The following is a 14,474-nucleotide window of genomic DNA, read 5'->3' on the forward strand; positions in this document are numbered from 1 at the left end:
TAAAACCACCCTTCTCACTGCACCCCACCCCCATCGACACCCCTATCCCCCTCCCCCCATCTCCACTTCCAATGAGACAAAAAAAAACCTGCCCCCATCCAAAACTACAAGGCGATAGGATCTAATGTTTAAAACATCCCACGCTAATTGATTAGTATTGATTAGTTCAAATATTAACGCAAATATTCCTTTTGGTTTTTTTAAGCTCAGCAGCCCGGGTTACTATCGTGGGACTGGAATACAAGAGACACGAACACACACACACACATGAAAGCACGATAACTTACACAAACACATAACACACACACACACACACACACATGAAAGCTCGAATACTCACACAAATACAGAACACACACACACACACACACGAAAGCACAAACACTTACACAAACTCTCGAACACACACGCACACGAAAGCACGAATACACACACAAACACTTTAACACACAAATGAAGGCACGAACAGTCACTCGCGAACAAACATTCTACTACAAAATACACGAAAGCACTAACAAGCACACGCATAAAAATACACGAAAGCACGCACACACCCAGACACCTGTACACAATTTAGCAATCATGTACATAAACACAATGCGTGAAAACACGAGACTTCACAAGCACACATACACACGAACAAACACACAAAGTACACATAAACACAAACACAAGAAGGCACGAATGCATTAATACTTTAACACACGAACACACAGAAAACACACAAAAGCACACACACAAGAAGACACGAACGCATTAATATTTTAATACACGAACACTCACAAGCGCACAAGCAAATAAACACACAAAAACACAAACATACACACATACAAACAAACAAACAAACACACGAACAAACACATCCACACGGACACACACCCACAACTTAGCAGACGTGCTCAATAAAACAGAAGTTGCCCTATTCCCCCCCCCACCCTACCACCACCATGTCAAGACGCCCCCCCACCCAAATGTTTTATGCATTCCTCGGCACTGCACCGCCATAGAGGGGTGCGCCGATTTTATTCGCCTCTTCATTTCCTCCTGGTCAATCTATAAATCATGCAAATGTCACTGATAGAGGCAGAACCTCGGGAGAAAAGCGTCGAGAGTATATGGGGACGTGGGTATTAAGTTTTAATTGATTCCCTTTGCTGTTTGGGCGAATTTCGTTCGATATGGTATTTTGGCTGCGTGTCTGATTTGGTGTTGTTGTTTTTTTGGTTGCTGCGGTTTCTGGTGATATTTTAGGCCACATGAATATTTGAAGTGGTTTTAAAACTTGCATTGGTATGGTATTTTAATGTATAGACCCTACTCACGGAACATTTCATAGTTATTTTTTATTCTACTTTATTTTATAAACAGAGTTTCTTCCAGTCATCTCTTTTGGGGGAGGGGGGAGTCTACGCCCCCCTCCCTCCGAAGAAAGTCTACCCCCCCCCCTCAAACGAAACGAAATGGAATTTATATAAAACAAATATATTTTTACCAATGTGCGCCGCCCCTCCCCCCCCCCCAGCCAAATTTAGTCCGCTCCCCGAAAATATCCAGTGCCCCTACCGCGGAGAAAAACGTCTGAACGAAACACTTTTTATAAAGTGATGACTTAATTAAGCTCACCTGAGCTTGCTTTCCATAACACGAGGGAGGTAATCTTTAGAGCTTGGTGGATGCTCTACTAGAGGATCGAGTCTGCGAACCGAGCACAAGACTTTAGGGTTAGTTGTCATGCAGTCTACCACCCAACCACACCGTCCCTCTTTTTTATTATTTTATGATCATTTTTATTCGCTGGTTTAATAGCAGGATTCGGCGAGGTCGGATGGTAGAGTTTACGACTTCTAACCCAAAAGTCTCGAGTTCGGATCCGGGGCTCGAATCTGTAGTATATACCTGAGTCCACCCAGCTGTGATGGGTACCTGACTCATGTTAATGAAACTAAGGCGTCTGGGCTTAGTACTAATCACATTATCCCCCTGTATGTCGATGTTATGTAACATAAGAACTCTACCTCATCTGACCCATGTGTAATGTGCACGAACGGGAAAAGACGATCATTTCAACGACAGGTTGTATTTTATTGAAAATAGCAGCTATATCTTAGTGTCTGTCTTTTCCCCCCGCTAGCCTATCTTGGTTTTATTTCAACGTCCTAACTTATGTATAGCAAAATATTCAACAATATGGATATTTTACATTATTTATTTACTCATTACAATAACAATTATATCATTTTTAGAATTTTCTTGATCCCATATTCTGTTTGCAATTACTAATTAAAATATAGATACCCTCTATCTTGTATTAAACATGGACACTCATGTGGTGTTAATTATCATTAAGCTCGATTACACAAATTGAAAACAGCATGGTTCTCGTTGTGGTTATACAAATGATTACACATATTTTTGATATATTGGGGAAAAATATCATTAATTACATTTTTAAATGAGTGACGTAGACATGACGTTAAGGCAAATGTCATCAATGTAACTGCTGCCATTTATTTTAAATTATTTTATTTTATTTAACATGAAGCAAAAATATACAGAAAACGTTATAAAGTCTTTCATTTTTAGTTCTGATACGATGAATATACGTTACTATTACACCTACCAACCACAGAAATAGATCTCTACAATTTGGGACTTTTGACGTGGTCATTTAAAGTGCCACGTTTGGACGTATTAACCTCACATATGGACCCAGAGTCGCTAGTTGCAGACTGCCGTGGGGGGGGGGGGGGGGGGGGGAAGGGGGGGGGATAGCTTTGCCTCATCGTCCTCCCATTCCCCTTCTAAATCTATATTAGGTGACGCTTTGCACTACAGAATGGAGTTAATCCCGAATGGATATGGAAACAAACGGGTTATGGGTTAGTAGCTTGCGATATGAGGGTAATCCAGTTGTGGTCTTTAGGGTTTCAGAGAAGTCTTTGTATCAGGGAGACATAACCAGAGAGGGGGGGGGGGGGAGAAAGAGAGAGGGGGAGAGAGAGATAATGTGTATGTGTGTGGGTCCAAGTACATGTATGTGTGTGAATGAGTTTGTGTGTGTGCGTAGGAAAATGTGTGTGTATGTGTGTGCGTGTTAGTGTATGTGTTCGTGCGTGTGCGTGTGCGATGTGTTGGGCTAGAACGAGGGCTAGACATGTACCTGGTTGAAGATTATCAATATACTGATCGATAATCCAGAGACCGTAAAGTCTCCTGATCCATCCCCCTCCCTTCCCTCTCAATTCAAAGAACGTATCATATGACCTCACCCCCCCCCCCCCAACATCACAACCCCAATCCCCTATTTCAATTCAAGAAAAAACGCCAATGCTCTCAATGTTTACGTAGATGGAAACAGCCACCAACACCAAAGTTGCTTAATTTTGTCGTTGTTGTTTTCATAATTGATCGAACACGATTTCACACTCGCCATGTTCAGTTTCGGTTGAGTGGTTTTCATTCAACACAAATGAACTGGCCCTCACCCAACTGGTGTGCGAAAACAAAGAAAAAAAGTTTCGCCGCGAACTATTTTGATGACATTTTTATGACGTGTCGAGCGGGTATTTCCGATTCAGGCTGTTGGTTTGTTTATTGATTTAAGTTCGATCTGGGGTTCGAAACGAGAGAGGCTGTGTACAAGTTACGGGCTAGTGAGCTCTAGTTCATGTGTACAAGTTACGGGCAAGTGGGCTCTAGTTCATGTGTACAAGTTACGGGCAAGTGGGCTCTAGTTCATGTGTACAAGTTACGGGCTAGTGGGCTCTAGTTCATGTGTACAAGTTACGGGCTAGTGGGCTCTAGTTCATGTGTACAAGTTACGGGCTAGTGGGCTCTAGTTCATGTGTACAAGTTACGGGCTAGTGGGCTCTAGTTCATGTGTACAAGTTACGGGCAAGTGGGCTCTAGTTCATGTGTACAAGTTACGGCAAAGTGGGCACTAGTTAATGTGTACAAGTTACGGGCTAGTAGGCACTAAAGGATGTGTACAAGTCACGGTCTTGTGGGCACCAAATGATCTGTACAGTCATGGGCTAGTGGTTACCAAAGGATCTATACCGTCATGGGCTAGTGGTTACCAAAGGATCTATACCGTCATGGGCTAGTGGTTACCAAAGGATCTATACCGTCATGGGCTAGTGGGCACCAAAGGATTTATACAATCATGGACTAGTGGGCACCAAAGGATTTATACAGTCATAGACTAGTGGGCACCAAAGGATCAAGACAGTCATGGGCTAGTGGGCACCAAAGGATCTATACCGTCATGGGCTAGTGGGCACCAAAGGATCTATACAGTCATGGGCTATTGGGCACCAAATGATCTATACAGTCATGGGCTATTGGGCACCAAATGATCTATACAGTCATGGGCTAGTGGGCACCAAAGGATCTATACAGTCATGGGCTAGTGGGCACCAAAGGATCTATACAGTCATGGGCTAGTGGGCACCAAACGATCTCTACAGTCATGGTCTAGTGGGCAGCAGATGATCTAACCAAACCGCGCTCTACCGGTGTTGTGGAATATGAGAGAACTGAAGTTGTTTTCAAACGCTGAAAACTTCAATGCATGCTTCAGTGCTGGTCGACATCACAATGGCTTTTATGCATGGAACAATGAGGCGTATTTTTTTAAAAACTAGATTACGTTGGCGTTAAAATAGGGGGAAGGGGTGGTGAGGGGTGGTGAGGGGTGGTGAGGGGTGGTGAGGATGGGTATGAGTGTGGAGGGGTGGGGGTGAGGCTAGTGTGGAGAGGTGGTGAGGATGTTGTTGTTGTTGGGGGGGGGGAGTGAGAATAGTGTGTAGGAGGGGTTAGGACAGTGAGGAGGGGGTTGAGGTGGCGGTGTGGTTGTGGGTTGGGGTCGGGTTGGTGAGGATTGCCTGGATGGGGGGGAGGATGGGTGGATCAGCTGAGCACGGGGTGAGTGGAGACTCCCAGGCTAAAGGTAAGACAGCGACTACATTGTTCTAGCTTTACAGATGGGGGTATGCGTTATACCAGTGTCAGATAATGCCACACTACAAGGAATCTTCTGAAAAAAAGGGGTGTTAGTGTCTTATTAGTAAACTAAATACTAACATAACTTGCTAATGTCAAACCAAACCACCTCCCTTAACACAAACACTAACTCGAGTCCTAACTTAGTCCTAAGTCGGATTTCTAACACTAACCCTGAACCTGATATTAAACTACCACGAACAACCCGACCCACCTATTTTCAGAAGAGTCTATTGTCGAACACTGGCGCACCGGCTTTATCCATGGTATCAAAATTACCTCTCCGACGCTGTATATCGCACTGGTAATGATACACTAACCATAACCCTTCCCTCTACCCTGGTTATATTCCTAACCCTAAACATTACAGCTATACCGACAGAAAAAACAACCGCTCGTTACAATATTGTATTTTTATGCCAGATACCATAAATACGTATCAAGTATCGCTTTATACGTTTTCTACAAGTTACTTATACCGTATAAATTTAGTCTCTTATATTATATATAAATGCATATATATATATATATATATATATATATATATATATATATATATATTCATATATATATATATTCATATATATATATATATATATATATATATATATATATATATATATATATATATATATATATATATTCATATATATATATATATATATATATATATATATATATATATATATATATATATATGTGTGTGTGTGTGTGCGTGTGTGTGCGTGTGTGTGTATATATAACAAATATTTGTGTGAAACCTTCTGCACATTCGTAATCAGATAACTATTGACGTAAAGATCCCCGTATGTGGGTTCAGTCTAACAACCTTTAGAACTGCCCACTCCTGGGTATTGTCCACGGTCGTGCGTCTGTGTACATGACTGGGTGTCTGTTTACTAAACGGAGGGGAGGGGGGATCAACTTGCAACTTGCTGGGGGGGGGGGGCAGTTTATTGTTTACACAGTCATCTGCTTGATCGTTGTTAATATGACGCTGATAAATTGGTTTTATTTTTTGGGGGGCGGAAAAGACGTGAATCGTTGAGATAATCAGGTAAGTCCCAGGTTCGAATCCATGTCAGAGGCGTATTCGGTTCTCTGCTGTGCATGAGGTATTCAGACCTGAGGCTATAGAAGGAAGACAGCGGCGTAGCTAACAATTCATTGTCATGTGGAATCAGGGGGTGGGGAGGGTCGATTTTGTTACCTTAATTATCAACAAAGTTGATCGAAGTTGTCAAGGAGGGGTAGGGAGTGCGTCTCAATGTTGTCACAATTTTAAAAAAAAGCACATTCATATATAAAGTAAGTTCCATTTTAAAAAAATGAAACTTTAAAACAAAAAAAAGTTGCAGCTGTAGACAATGTGACATAGAATTATTTTTAAAAAGTAATCAAACTTCCAGAACTCTCACTGAATCTTTTAAAACAGGAGGAGCAAACAATTTTGTTCATGAATTATATTATATAAGTAGCTATTGGATATATATATATATATATATATATATATATATATATATATATATATATATATATATATATATATATATATATATATATATATATATATATATATATATATATATATATATATATATATATATATATTGTTTTGTTTTTAAATTGGCTTTTGTTTTATTATTACAAAATGTATCAGCTTAATGTTAATAATCTAAATGTATCAAAGTTTAAAGTGATCACAGAATATAATTAAGTCACGGTTATATGGATGTGATCACATTATAACTTGGCAGATAATCAGTGTTTCTTCCAGGCATCTCTTCGGGAGAAATTCTACCCCCCCCCCCCCGTACGAAATGGAATGTATATACATAGCATATACTATTACAGTGTCCGCCCCCTCCCCCGAAAATATCAAGTGCCCCCGCCCCCGGAGAAAAAAGTCTGGAAGAAACGCTGCATATAATATATCCACTTTAACGCTATACATTTTTATTTTAATAAACAAAACTCTACTTGGGGTAGGACCCCCCCCCCCCCCTTTGGATTACGCCACGAGTTCTTGAATAATTTTTTTTTTTGTATTTCCCAGGTTCGAGCACCAAGTAAGAAATCTAACAAGAAACAACAGCTGTTTGTGTCACGGATAGGAGAGGGGGGGGGAGGCTTTGGGGAATAATAGGTGCAAATATCTTAAAAGGAACGGATAAATAGTGCTAGAAAAAAGAAATTCAAACAAAATATATGTTTAGAGTAAAGGTTCCAAAATTCTACTAGTTGTGGCCCCTTTTTATAACCGCCGAGTTATACAGATACTACTGAAAAAATGCATTATTAAACACTACAAACGTTGATACATTTTTTCATTTATTTATTGTACAAGTTGGCGACCCCACAGAGAACCCGATGCGACCCTATTTGGGGTTTAGCCCTATGGTTCGGGCAGTTTCTTCCAGGCATTTCTTCAGGGGGGCTTTGCCACCCCCCCCCCACCCCCGAAATTTTTTTACCGCTCCCCACCCCCCCCCCCCACCCCCGAACGAAATGAAATTTATATAATTTATATAGAAAATATATACTTTTAACAGTGTCCGCCCCCCCCCCCCCCCCCCGAAAAAAGTCTACCGCCCCCCCCCCCCGAAAATTTCAAGTGCCCCCCCCCCCCCCCCCCCGGAGAAAAAAGTCTGGAAGAAACACTGGGTTCGGGACGCCGTGGTTTAGAGAGTGAATTTAGTTTATACTTTATGTCTGCTATTTAATGAGTGCAAAAAGCTTGATGTGATGATGATAACGAGTAATCCACCTTTAAGAGGGTGAAGAAAAATAAAATTGTTTGGGTTAGTAAGTAAAGTGATGATCTATCTCGCTTGGTGTTTTCTAGATAATAGGTGCGAAAAGCTGAAGTGTAAAAGATAACTGGAGTTCGATGGTGTAAGAAAGCTTGAGTGATCTCTCCTGAACTTTCTCGCATATACTTATATCACACTACGGGGGATGGCAACTTATGAAATAGACATGATTTTTTATCAATTTTTTATTACTTAAAATTTTAAATAGAACACAAACTCGTAAAAAAAAATCAATCAGTGTATAATAGTGTAAAATATTATTACTTTATAAATTTATATGCGTTTTTTTTAGAAATAGCGTAAAGTAATACTTCCGGTCAACGGAAATTACGAAAAAATTAATAAAAGACAGAAAATTATATTTTATTCTTATATGGAAAATGTCGTCCATCTATCTGAAACTGTACTCATGTTATAGGCTTTTGAAAAACAAAAAGTAGAATAAGTTCCACTTCCGGTTAACAGAAATTGATGAAAAGTTGATACATAACTAAAATGTGATGTAATTTGATATGATACATATGTAAAATGTCATCAGCCTAGCTGTAATGGTACTTAAGTTTTCATGTTCACAGACACACATCCACACAGACACACGCACATCCACACATCCACACAGACACACAGACAGACACACACACACACACACTGGCAAAATTGCAAAACTATGTTTTTTCCGATTCAAGGAGGTGTAAATCTCGATTTCGATTTTTTTTTTGCACGGTGACAATACTTCCTTTATACTTCGTACACGAGAAAGTAAAAACAAACTCAAACAAGTATGCTGATTGTATAGGTTGGAGAGTAGAGTAGTAGTAAGTAGGTAAGTAAAGTTCCCTTTTTAAACCTGACGGTCTATGGGGAAAGTGAAGTAGAGTTCACTTGTTTCTGTGACCTAGTCATATGAAGTAAGCACTATGCCCAGCCGCCTTTACTTTCCCTAACATGAGTTAGGTACCCATCAGAGTTGGGTGGACTCAGGGACGGTCTACTGACTTGAACCCGGATTCGAACTCGTAGACTTACGGGTTAGCAGTCCAGCTCTCTACCGCTAGACCACTCCGTCCCACAAGAGACGGAGAGTAGAACGAGATTCTCTCAGAGATCAGATTCCAAAGAATACTTGTGACGCCACGGCTTGCTGTTTGGCTCCATCAGAGTTTCCCCTCGATGTCATTGAGATAGGTCTAGTTACCTGAGATTTCTCTTTTGTTTTGTTTTTTTGTGCACCAGGTATGTGGGGGAAACCAGTGGCGGAGTTAGGTCTACTGGCTGTAGGGAATCCAGCGGCGGAGTTAGGTCTACTGGCTGTAGGGAATCCAGTGGCGGAGTTAGGTATACTGGCTGTAGGGAATCCAGCGGCGGAGTTAGGTCTACTGGCTGTAGGGAATCCAGCGGCGGTGTTAGGTCTACTGGCTGTAGGGAATCCAGCGGCGGAGTTAGGTCTACTGGCTGTAGGGAATCCAGTGGCGGAGTTAGGTATACTGGCTGTAGGGAATCCAGCGGCGGAGTTAGGTCTACTGGCTGTAGGGAATCCAGCGGCGGTGTTAGGTCTACTGGCTGTGGGGAATTCAGTGGCAGAGTTAGGTCTACTTGCTGTAGGGAATTCAGTGGCGTAGTTAGGTCTACTGGCTGTAGGGAATCCAGTGGCGTAGTTAGGTCTACTGGCTGTAGGGAATCCAGTAGCGTAGTTAGGTCTACTGGCTGTAGGGAATCCAGCGGCGGAGTTAGGTCTACTGGCTGTAGGGAATCCAGTGGCGGAGTTAGGTCTACTGGCGCCCCCTCTACAAGAGCTGAAAGCTCGTTCCATTCATAGAGAATTGTTACGGCAGTATTAGCCAACTATCGCTTACTATCTCTGTAGATATAATCCTCAACCTTAGTCCTAACCGTATCCGCAAACCTTAAATGCAAACGTAAGCCTAAACTTACCCGTTAGAATTTAGAATGGGGTAAAGCTAATAGAACAGCATTTTTTTAAACCTTATTTTAAAAAAGCAGTTTATTTATTATGTAACACAAAAACACGTATCCGTTTTATTACGTAAAACAGCCGTTGTATTATGAAACACTAAATATACAGCCTACTTAGTATGTAACACTCTAAATATACAGCCGCTTTGTTATGTAACACACTAAATATACAGCCGCTTTGTTATGTAACACACTAAATATACAGCCGTTTTGTTATGTAACACAATAAATATACAGCCGCTTTGTTATGTAACACACTAAATATACAGCCGCTTTGTTATGTAACACACTAAATATATAGCCGTTTTGTTATGTAACACAATAAATATACAGCCGCTTTGTTATGTAACACACTAAATATACAGCCGTTTTGTTATGTAACACAATAAATATACAGCCGCTTTGTTATGTAACACAATAAATATACAGCTGTTTTGTTATGTAATACACTAAATATACAGCCGTTTTGTTATGTAACACACTAAATATACAGCCGTTTTGTTATGTAACACACTAAATATACAGCCGCTTTGTTATGTAACACACTAAATATACAGCCGTTTTGTTATGTAACACAATAAATATACAGCCGCTTTGTTATGTAACACAATAAATATACAGCCGTTTTGTTATGTAACACACTTAATATACAGCCGTTTTAAAATATGACCATGTGTTGTGAGAACACATAAGGTGTTGAGCTAGTCGAACATCATATTACATCTTACCCCAATGATTCTCAAGCTATGAACAAATTTGAGACCCCCTACATGTGCATTCATTTAAGCAATCCGATATAAATAGATGTGCAATGAACAAAAAATATAGGTCTAGTAATTTTATAATATCAATTATAATTGCAAATATGATTACAGTTCTCGCGACCATCATGTAAAATAAACCCCAGTGTGACGACTAAAATTTTGAGAACCGCTCCTTTAAAGATGAGAGCGAGTGAATAGCCTCGAAGCTTTTAGGGCCAACGCTATGTTTACGTAAGTAATAATTCAAGACGTACATGATACAGAAATGCTATGTTTCCACCGTCGGCTAACTTAGCATCAAGCAATAAAATATTTCCAATCGATCGCCCGAGCCCTAATGCATGTATTCGAAATGTTTAGCTACTACAGGCATTAACGATACTTAAGATTAACCCTTAGTTGTGGATAAAGGCTTAATGTTGTGTTCTGGGTTGAATTAAATGCTACCCTAAGGGGTCATCCGTAAATGACGTCACGCTTTTTTTGGTACGTTTTCTACCCCCCCCCCCTTTTCCGTCACACATCGTCGCAAAAAGCCAGATCCCCCCCCCCCCCCTTAAAATGTAGTCACACCTCAGCCTACGACCCCCCCCCCTTCAGAATTGCAGTTGAATTTTTCTTAAAACATCGATATTTTTCCAAAATCTTGTCTGAACTCTATCAACAGAGTATTTTAATCAATTTCTATTACAATTTATTAGAACAGTTTTCTAAAACGTGAAATAACGGCTAAAATACGTTTTCTAACAGTTTATTTTAAATGCGAAAGTATGACGTCACACCATCTGAACAGCCCCCCCCCCCCTTCCCCCCTCATCACACACCGTCACGACATTACGGACCCCTCGACCCTCCCCCCTTCGAGTCTGACGTCATATATGTACGACCCCTAACATGATGTTATGGCTAATCGAACTGTATATGTAAAACAGTGTAAGGGAATCGTTGTGTTAGGGACGTGTGTTTTTTTTCTACTCTCTGTGCTCTTTGGTGCCATGACAAGTTATGTACCCTGTGGTTGCTAGACAACCACCACGACAAGCCACGAAACAGGGGTACAAGTGCTAATCAATAGCGATGTTCTACTTCCAATGAAAGTAAACAGTCCAGGGTCTTGCAGGGTATATATATATATATATATATATATATATATATATATATATATATATATATATATATATATATATATGTGTGTGTGTGTGTGTGTATATATATAAATATTTATATATAGGCATCTCTCTCTCTCTCTCTCTCTCTCTCTCTCTCTCTCTCTCTCTCTCTCTCTCTCTATATATATATATATATATATATATATATATATATATATATATATATATATATATATATATATATTTATATTTATATACATGAAAACGTTGATGTAGATATAGACGTAGATGTGTATCTATATGAATATGTTGATGTTGTGTTGTTGCTGTTGTTTTTTATGTTATAGATTGCTGTTGCTTGATATTGATGCGGTTGTAGATGGCAGATATGTTTATATACGATTTATATATATATATATATATATATATATATATATATATATATATATATATATATATATATATATATATATATATATATATATATATATATATATATATATATATATATATATATATATATGTATATATGTATATATGTATATATGTATATATGTATATATATATATATATGTATATATATATATATATATATATATATATATATATATATATATATATATATATATATATATATATATATATATATATATATATATATATATATATATATATATATATATATATACTGTGTGTGTGTGTGTGTGTGCGTGTTTAGATTTCCATTTGTAAACAACTTTACAAACATGGTATGTTTAGACTCTCTTGACCCCCCATCCATTCCATATTTTCAGCAACTGATTAGGTTTGAAATGAAGTTGCTTTTCTTTAATGATAACTTAGATTTTTAGATCTTGTGTAAACTGGCTCATATTTATATCTATGTAACAGTTAAGCCTTCATTTTTGGCTTAAGTCCAAAAGGTAAACAAACATTTTCATTTATGTTATAGCTATCATCATCTTTTCGTTCCCACCCCCAAACCAATCATGTTATTTTTTTTTTACAAATATTATTTGTATATATTTGATTACTTATTTAATTACACTTAGAAAAGAGACTTACCTAAGCTTGTATTTGTAAAATAAAATCAACTTATTAATCTGTATATGGTCCTTAAAGATTCCGGATACTAGTACCCACCACACGAGAACTCATACAAGTAATTGCATCGCCAGGTACTCACTAACAACAACCTAGCTCCAAATTGTAATGGTGGAAACGCGTCCTGTCGAAGAGTTGCGCGAGAACTTCCCGCGAACCCCGCTTTTCCCGCGGCTGGTGGGGGAGGATCTAGCGGGTGTAGCCTACATCACAGCGCACTGGGTTATAATTAAATAATGAGGAGGGAAAGACAAGGTGCCTCTGAGTTGCAAAACTTGGAAATATGAAAACATTACATATGTGTGAAATACAGAATCACGCAACTTCATCATCATCGTCTTTTCCCGGTCGTTCTCAAGACACATGGGTAGGTGAAGTAGAGTTCATCTGTTTCAATCACCTATGAATACAAAGGATGGTGTAGTCAGCACTATGCCCTGCTGCCTTTGTTTCATGAGTCAGGTACCCAATAGAGCTGGGTGGACTCATAGACGTCCTACGGACTCGAGCCCGGGATACAAACTCGAGACTTTGGGGTTAGCAGTCTTAAGCTCTACTACCCCACCACGCCGCCCCCCTCCCCCCCCCCCCAACCACACCGTCTTTTTTGTGATATAGAGACGTTGAAATTCAAACAAATTGACGAGAAATTTACATAAAAATATACAGATATAAATATGTATGTTTACAATAACTTTTTACACGGTTATTTGTGATAGGAGTTTTCTATAACTTTCTTGACTGTTATCGTTATCATATGACATTATGTTACAAAAGTTATAACACTCCAATTTTCAACAATTTTATTTATTTATTTATTTATTCGCCTCAGACATGTTGTTTACATTTTATTTGCATTGCCTCTTTGTTCGCTTTAGTATTACAGTTTTCATCATCGGTTGTAAAGTAAAAAGTAAAGATTTCCACTTAAGTCTTAGCGATCCATTGAGCAGGTGAAGTAGAGTTCATGTTTCTTGACCTCGACATATGAAGGGTTAATGTGGTCAGCACTATGCCTAGGCGCCTTTACTTCCCATAACGTGAGTTAGGTACCCATCAGAACCGGGGACGTTCCACTGATTTGAACCCGGATTATCATCGGTTAATGACTGATAATTTACTATAGAAACACTTTTTTTCTGTCTTCTAGTTCTATCATGCATTCACATTGGTTTATTTATACATAATACTAACTTCTTATTTCACTTTTTTTTAATCCAACAGTCGAAATTATTAATGAACTGGCTATTTCATGTCATATGGAGAGTTAAGAGTGAGAGAGAAATATAGAAATGAATTTATTTAATTTTATTTTCGATTGGGGGGGGGGGTATGGCAGGGCTGATATAAATTTAGGAGAAGTATTTTGTCACGGCGAAGGCTAAATCTTAAATAAAAAGTTGTTTTTTTTCCACAAAACGTAATTTATAGCGTCAGTTTGCCTTCCTTCCGAGTTCGCTTTAGTATTAGCCTTCATTATCGGCTTATGACGACTGGTGCAGATTAACTATAGAAGACTTTCTGCCATGTCCGATTATTTGTTGAAAAACTATTTCTTTTTAGAGAAAACTGCAGTAACTAGCTTTTTTTCTTCTTTTTTTTTTCTTTTTTTTTTTAAGAGTTCGATCATTTATTTACTTCATTACAAAAGTATAATTTAAGTCCTCAGACAAGCAGGCGGTGCTCTATTAACAAAGGTAGGAGTT

At 38.8% G+C, this 14,474-nt stretch overlaps 1 protein-coding gene across 1 annotated transcript; it reads right to left on the reverse strand.

Moving 5' to 3' along the window:
* Window positions 1-8,922: 8,922 nt before the first annotated feature.
* LOC131933884 (mucin-6-like) lies at window positions 8,923-9,627 on the reverse strand. Its single transcript, XM_059290390.1, has one exon. The coding sequence runs from the start codon at window positions 9,625-9,627 to the stop codon at window positions 8,923-8,925; it is 705 nt and encodes a 234-aa protein (XP_059146373.1).
* Window positions 9,628-14,474: the final 4,847 nt, after the last annotated feature.

Source organism: Physella acuta, unplaced genomic scaffold (genome assembly GCF_028476545.2).
Source record: "Physella acuta isolate Inbredline_101_S28 unplaced genomic scaffold, ASM2847654v3 ptg002659l, whole genome shotgun sequence".
NCBI lineage: Eukaryota > Metazoa > Mollusca > Gastropoda > Physidae > Physella > Physella acuta.

What these genes read in the sequence shown, in the direction of transcription:
- LOC131933884 (XM_059290390.1), bottom strand. Translation starts at nt 9,627, where the DNA reads ATGGAACGAGCTTTCAGCTCTTGTAGAGGGGGCGCCAGTAGACCTAAC.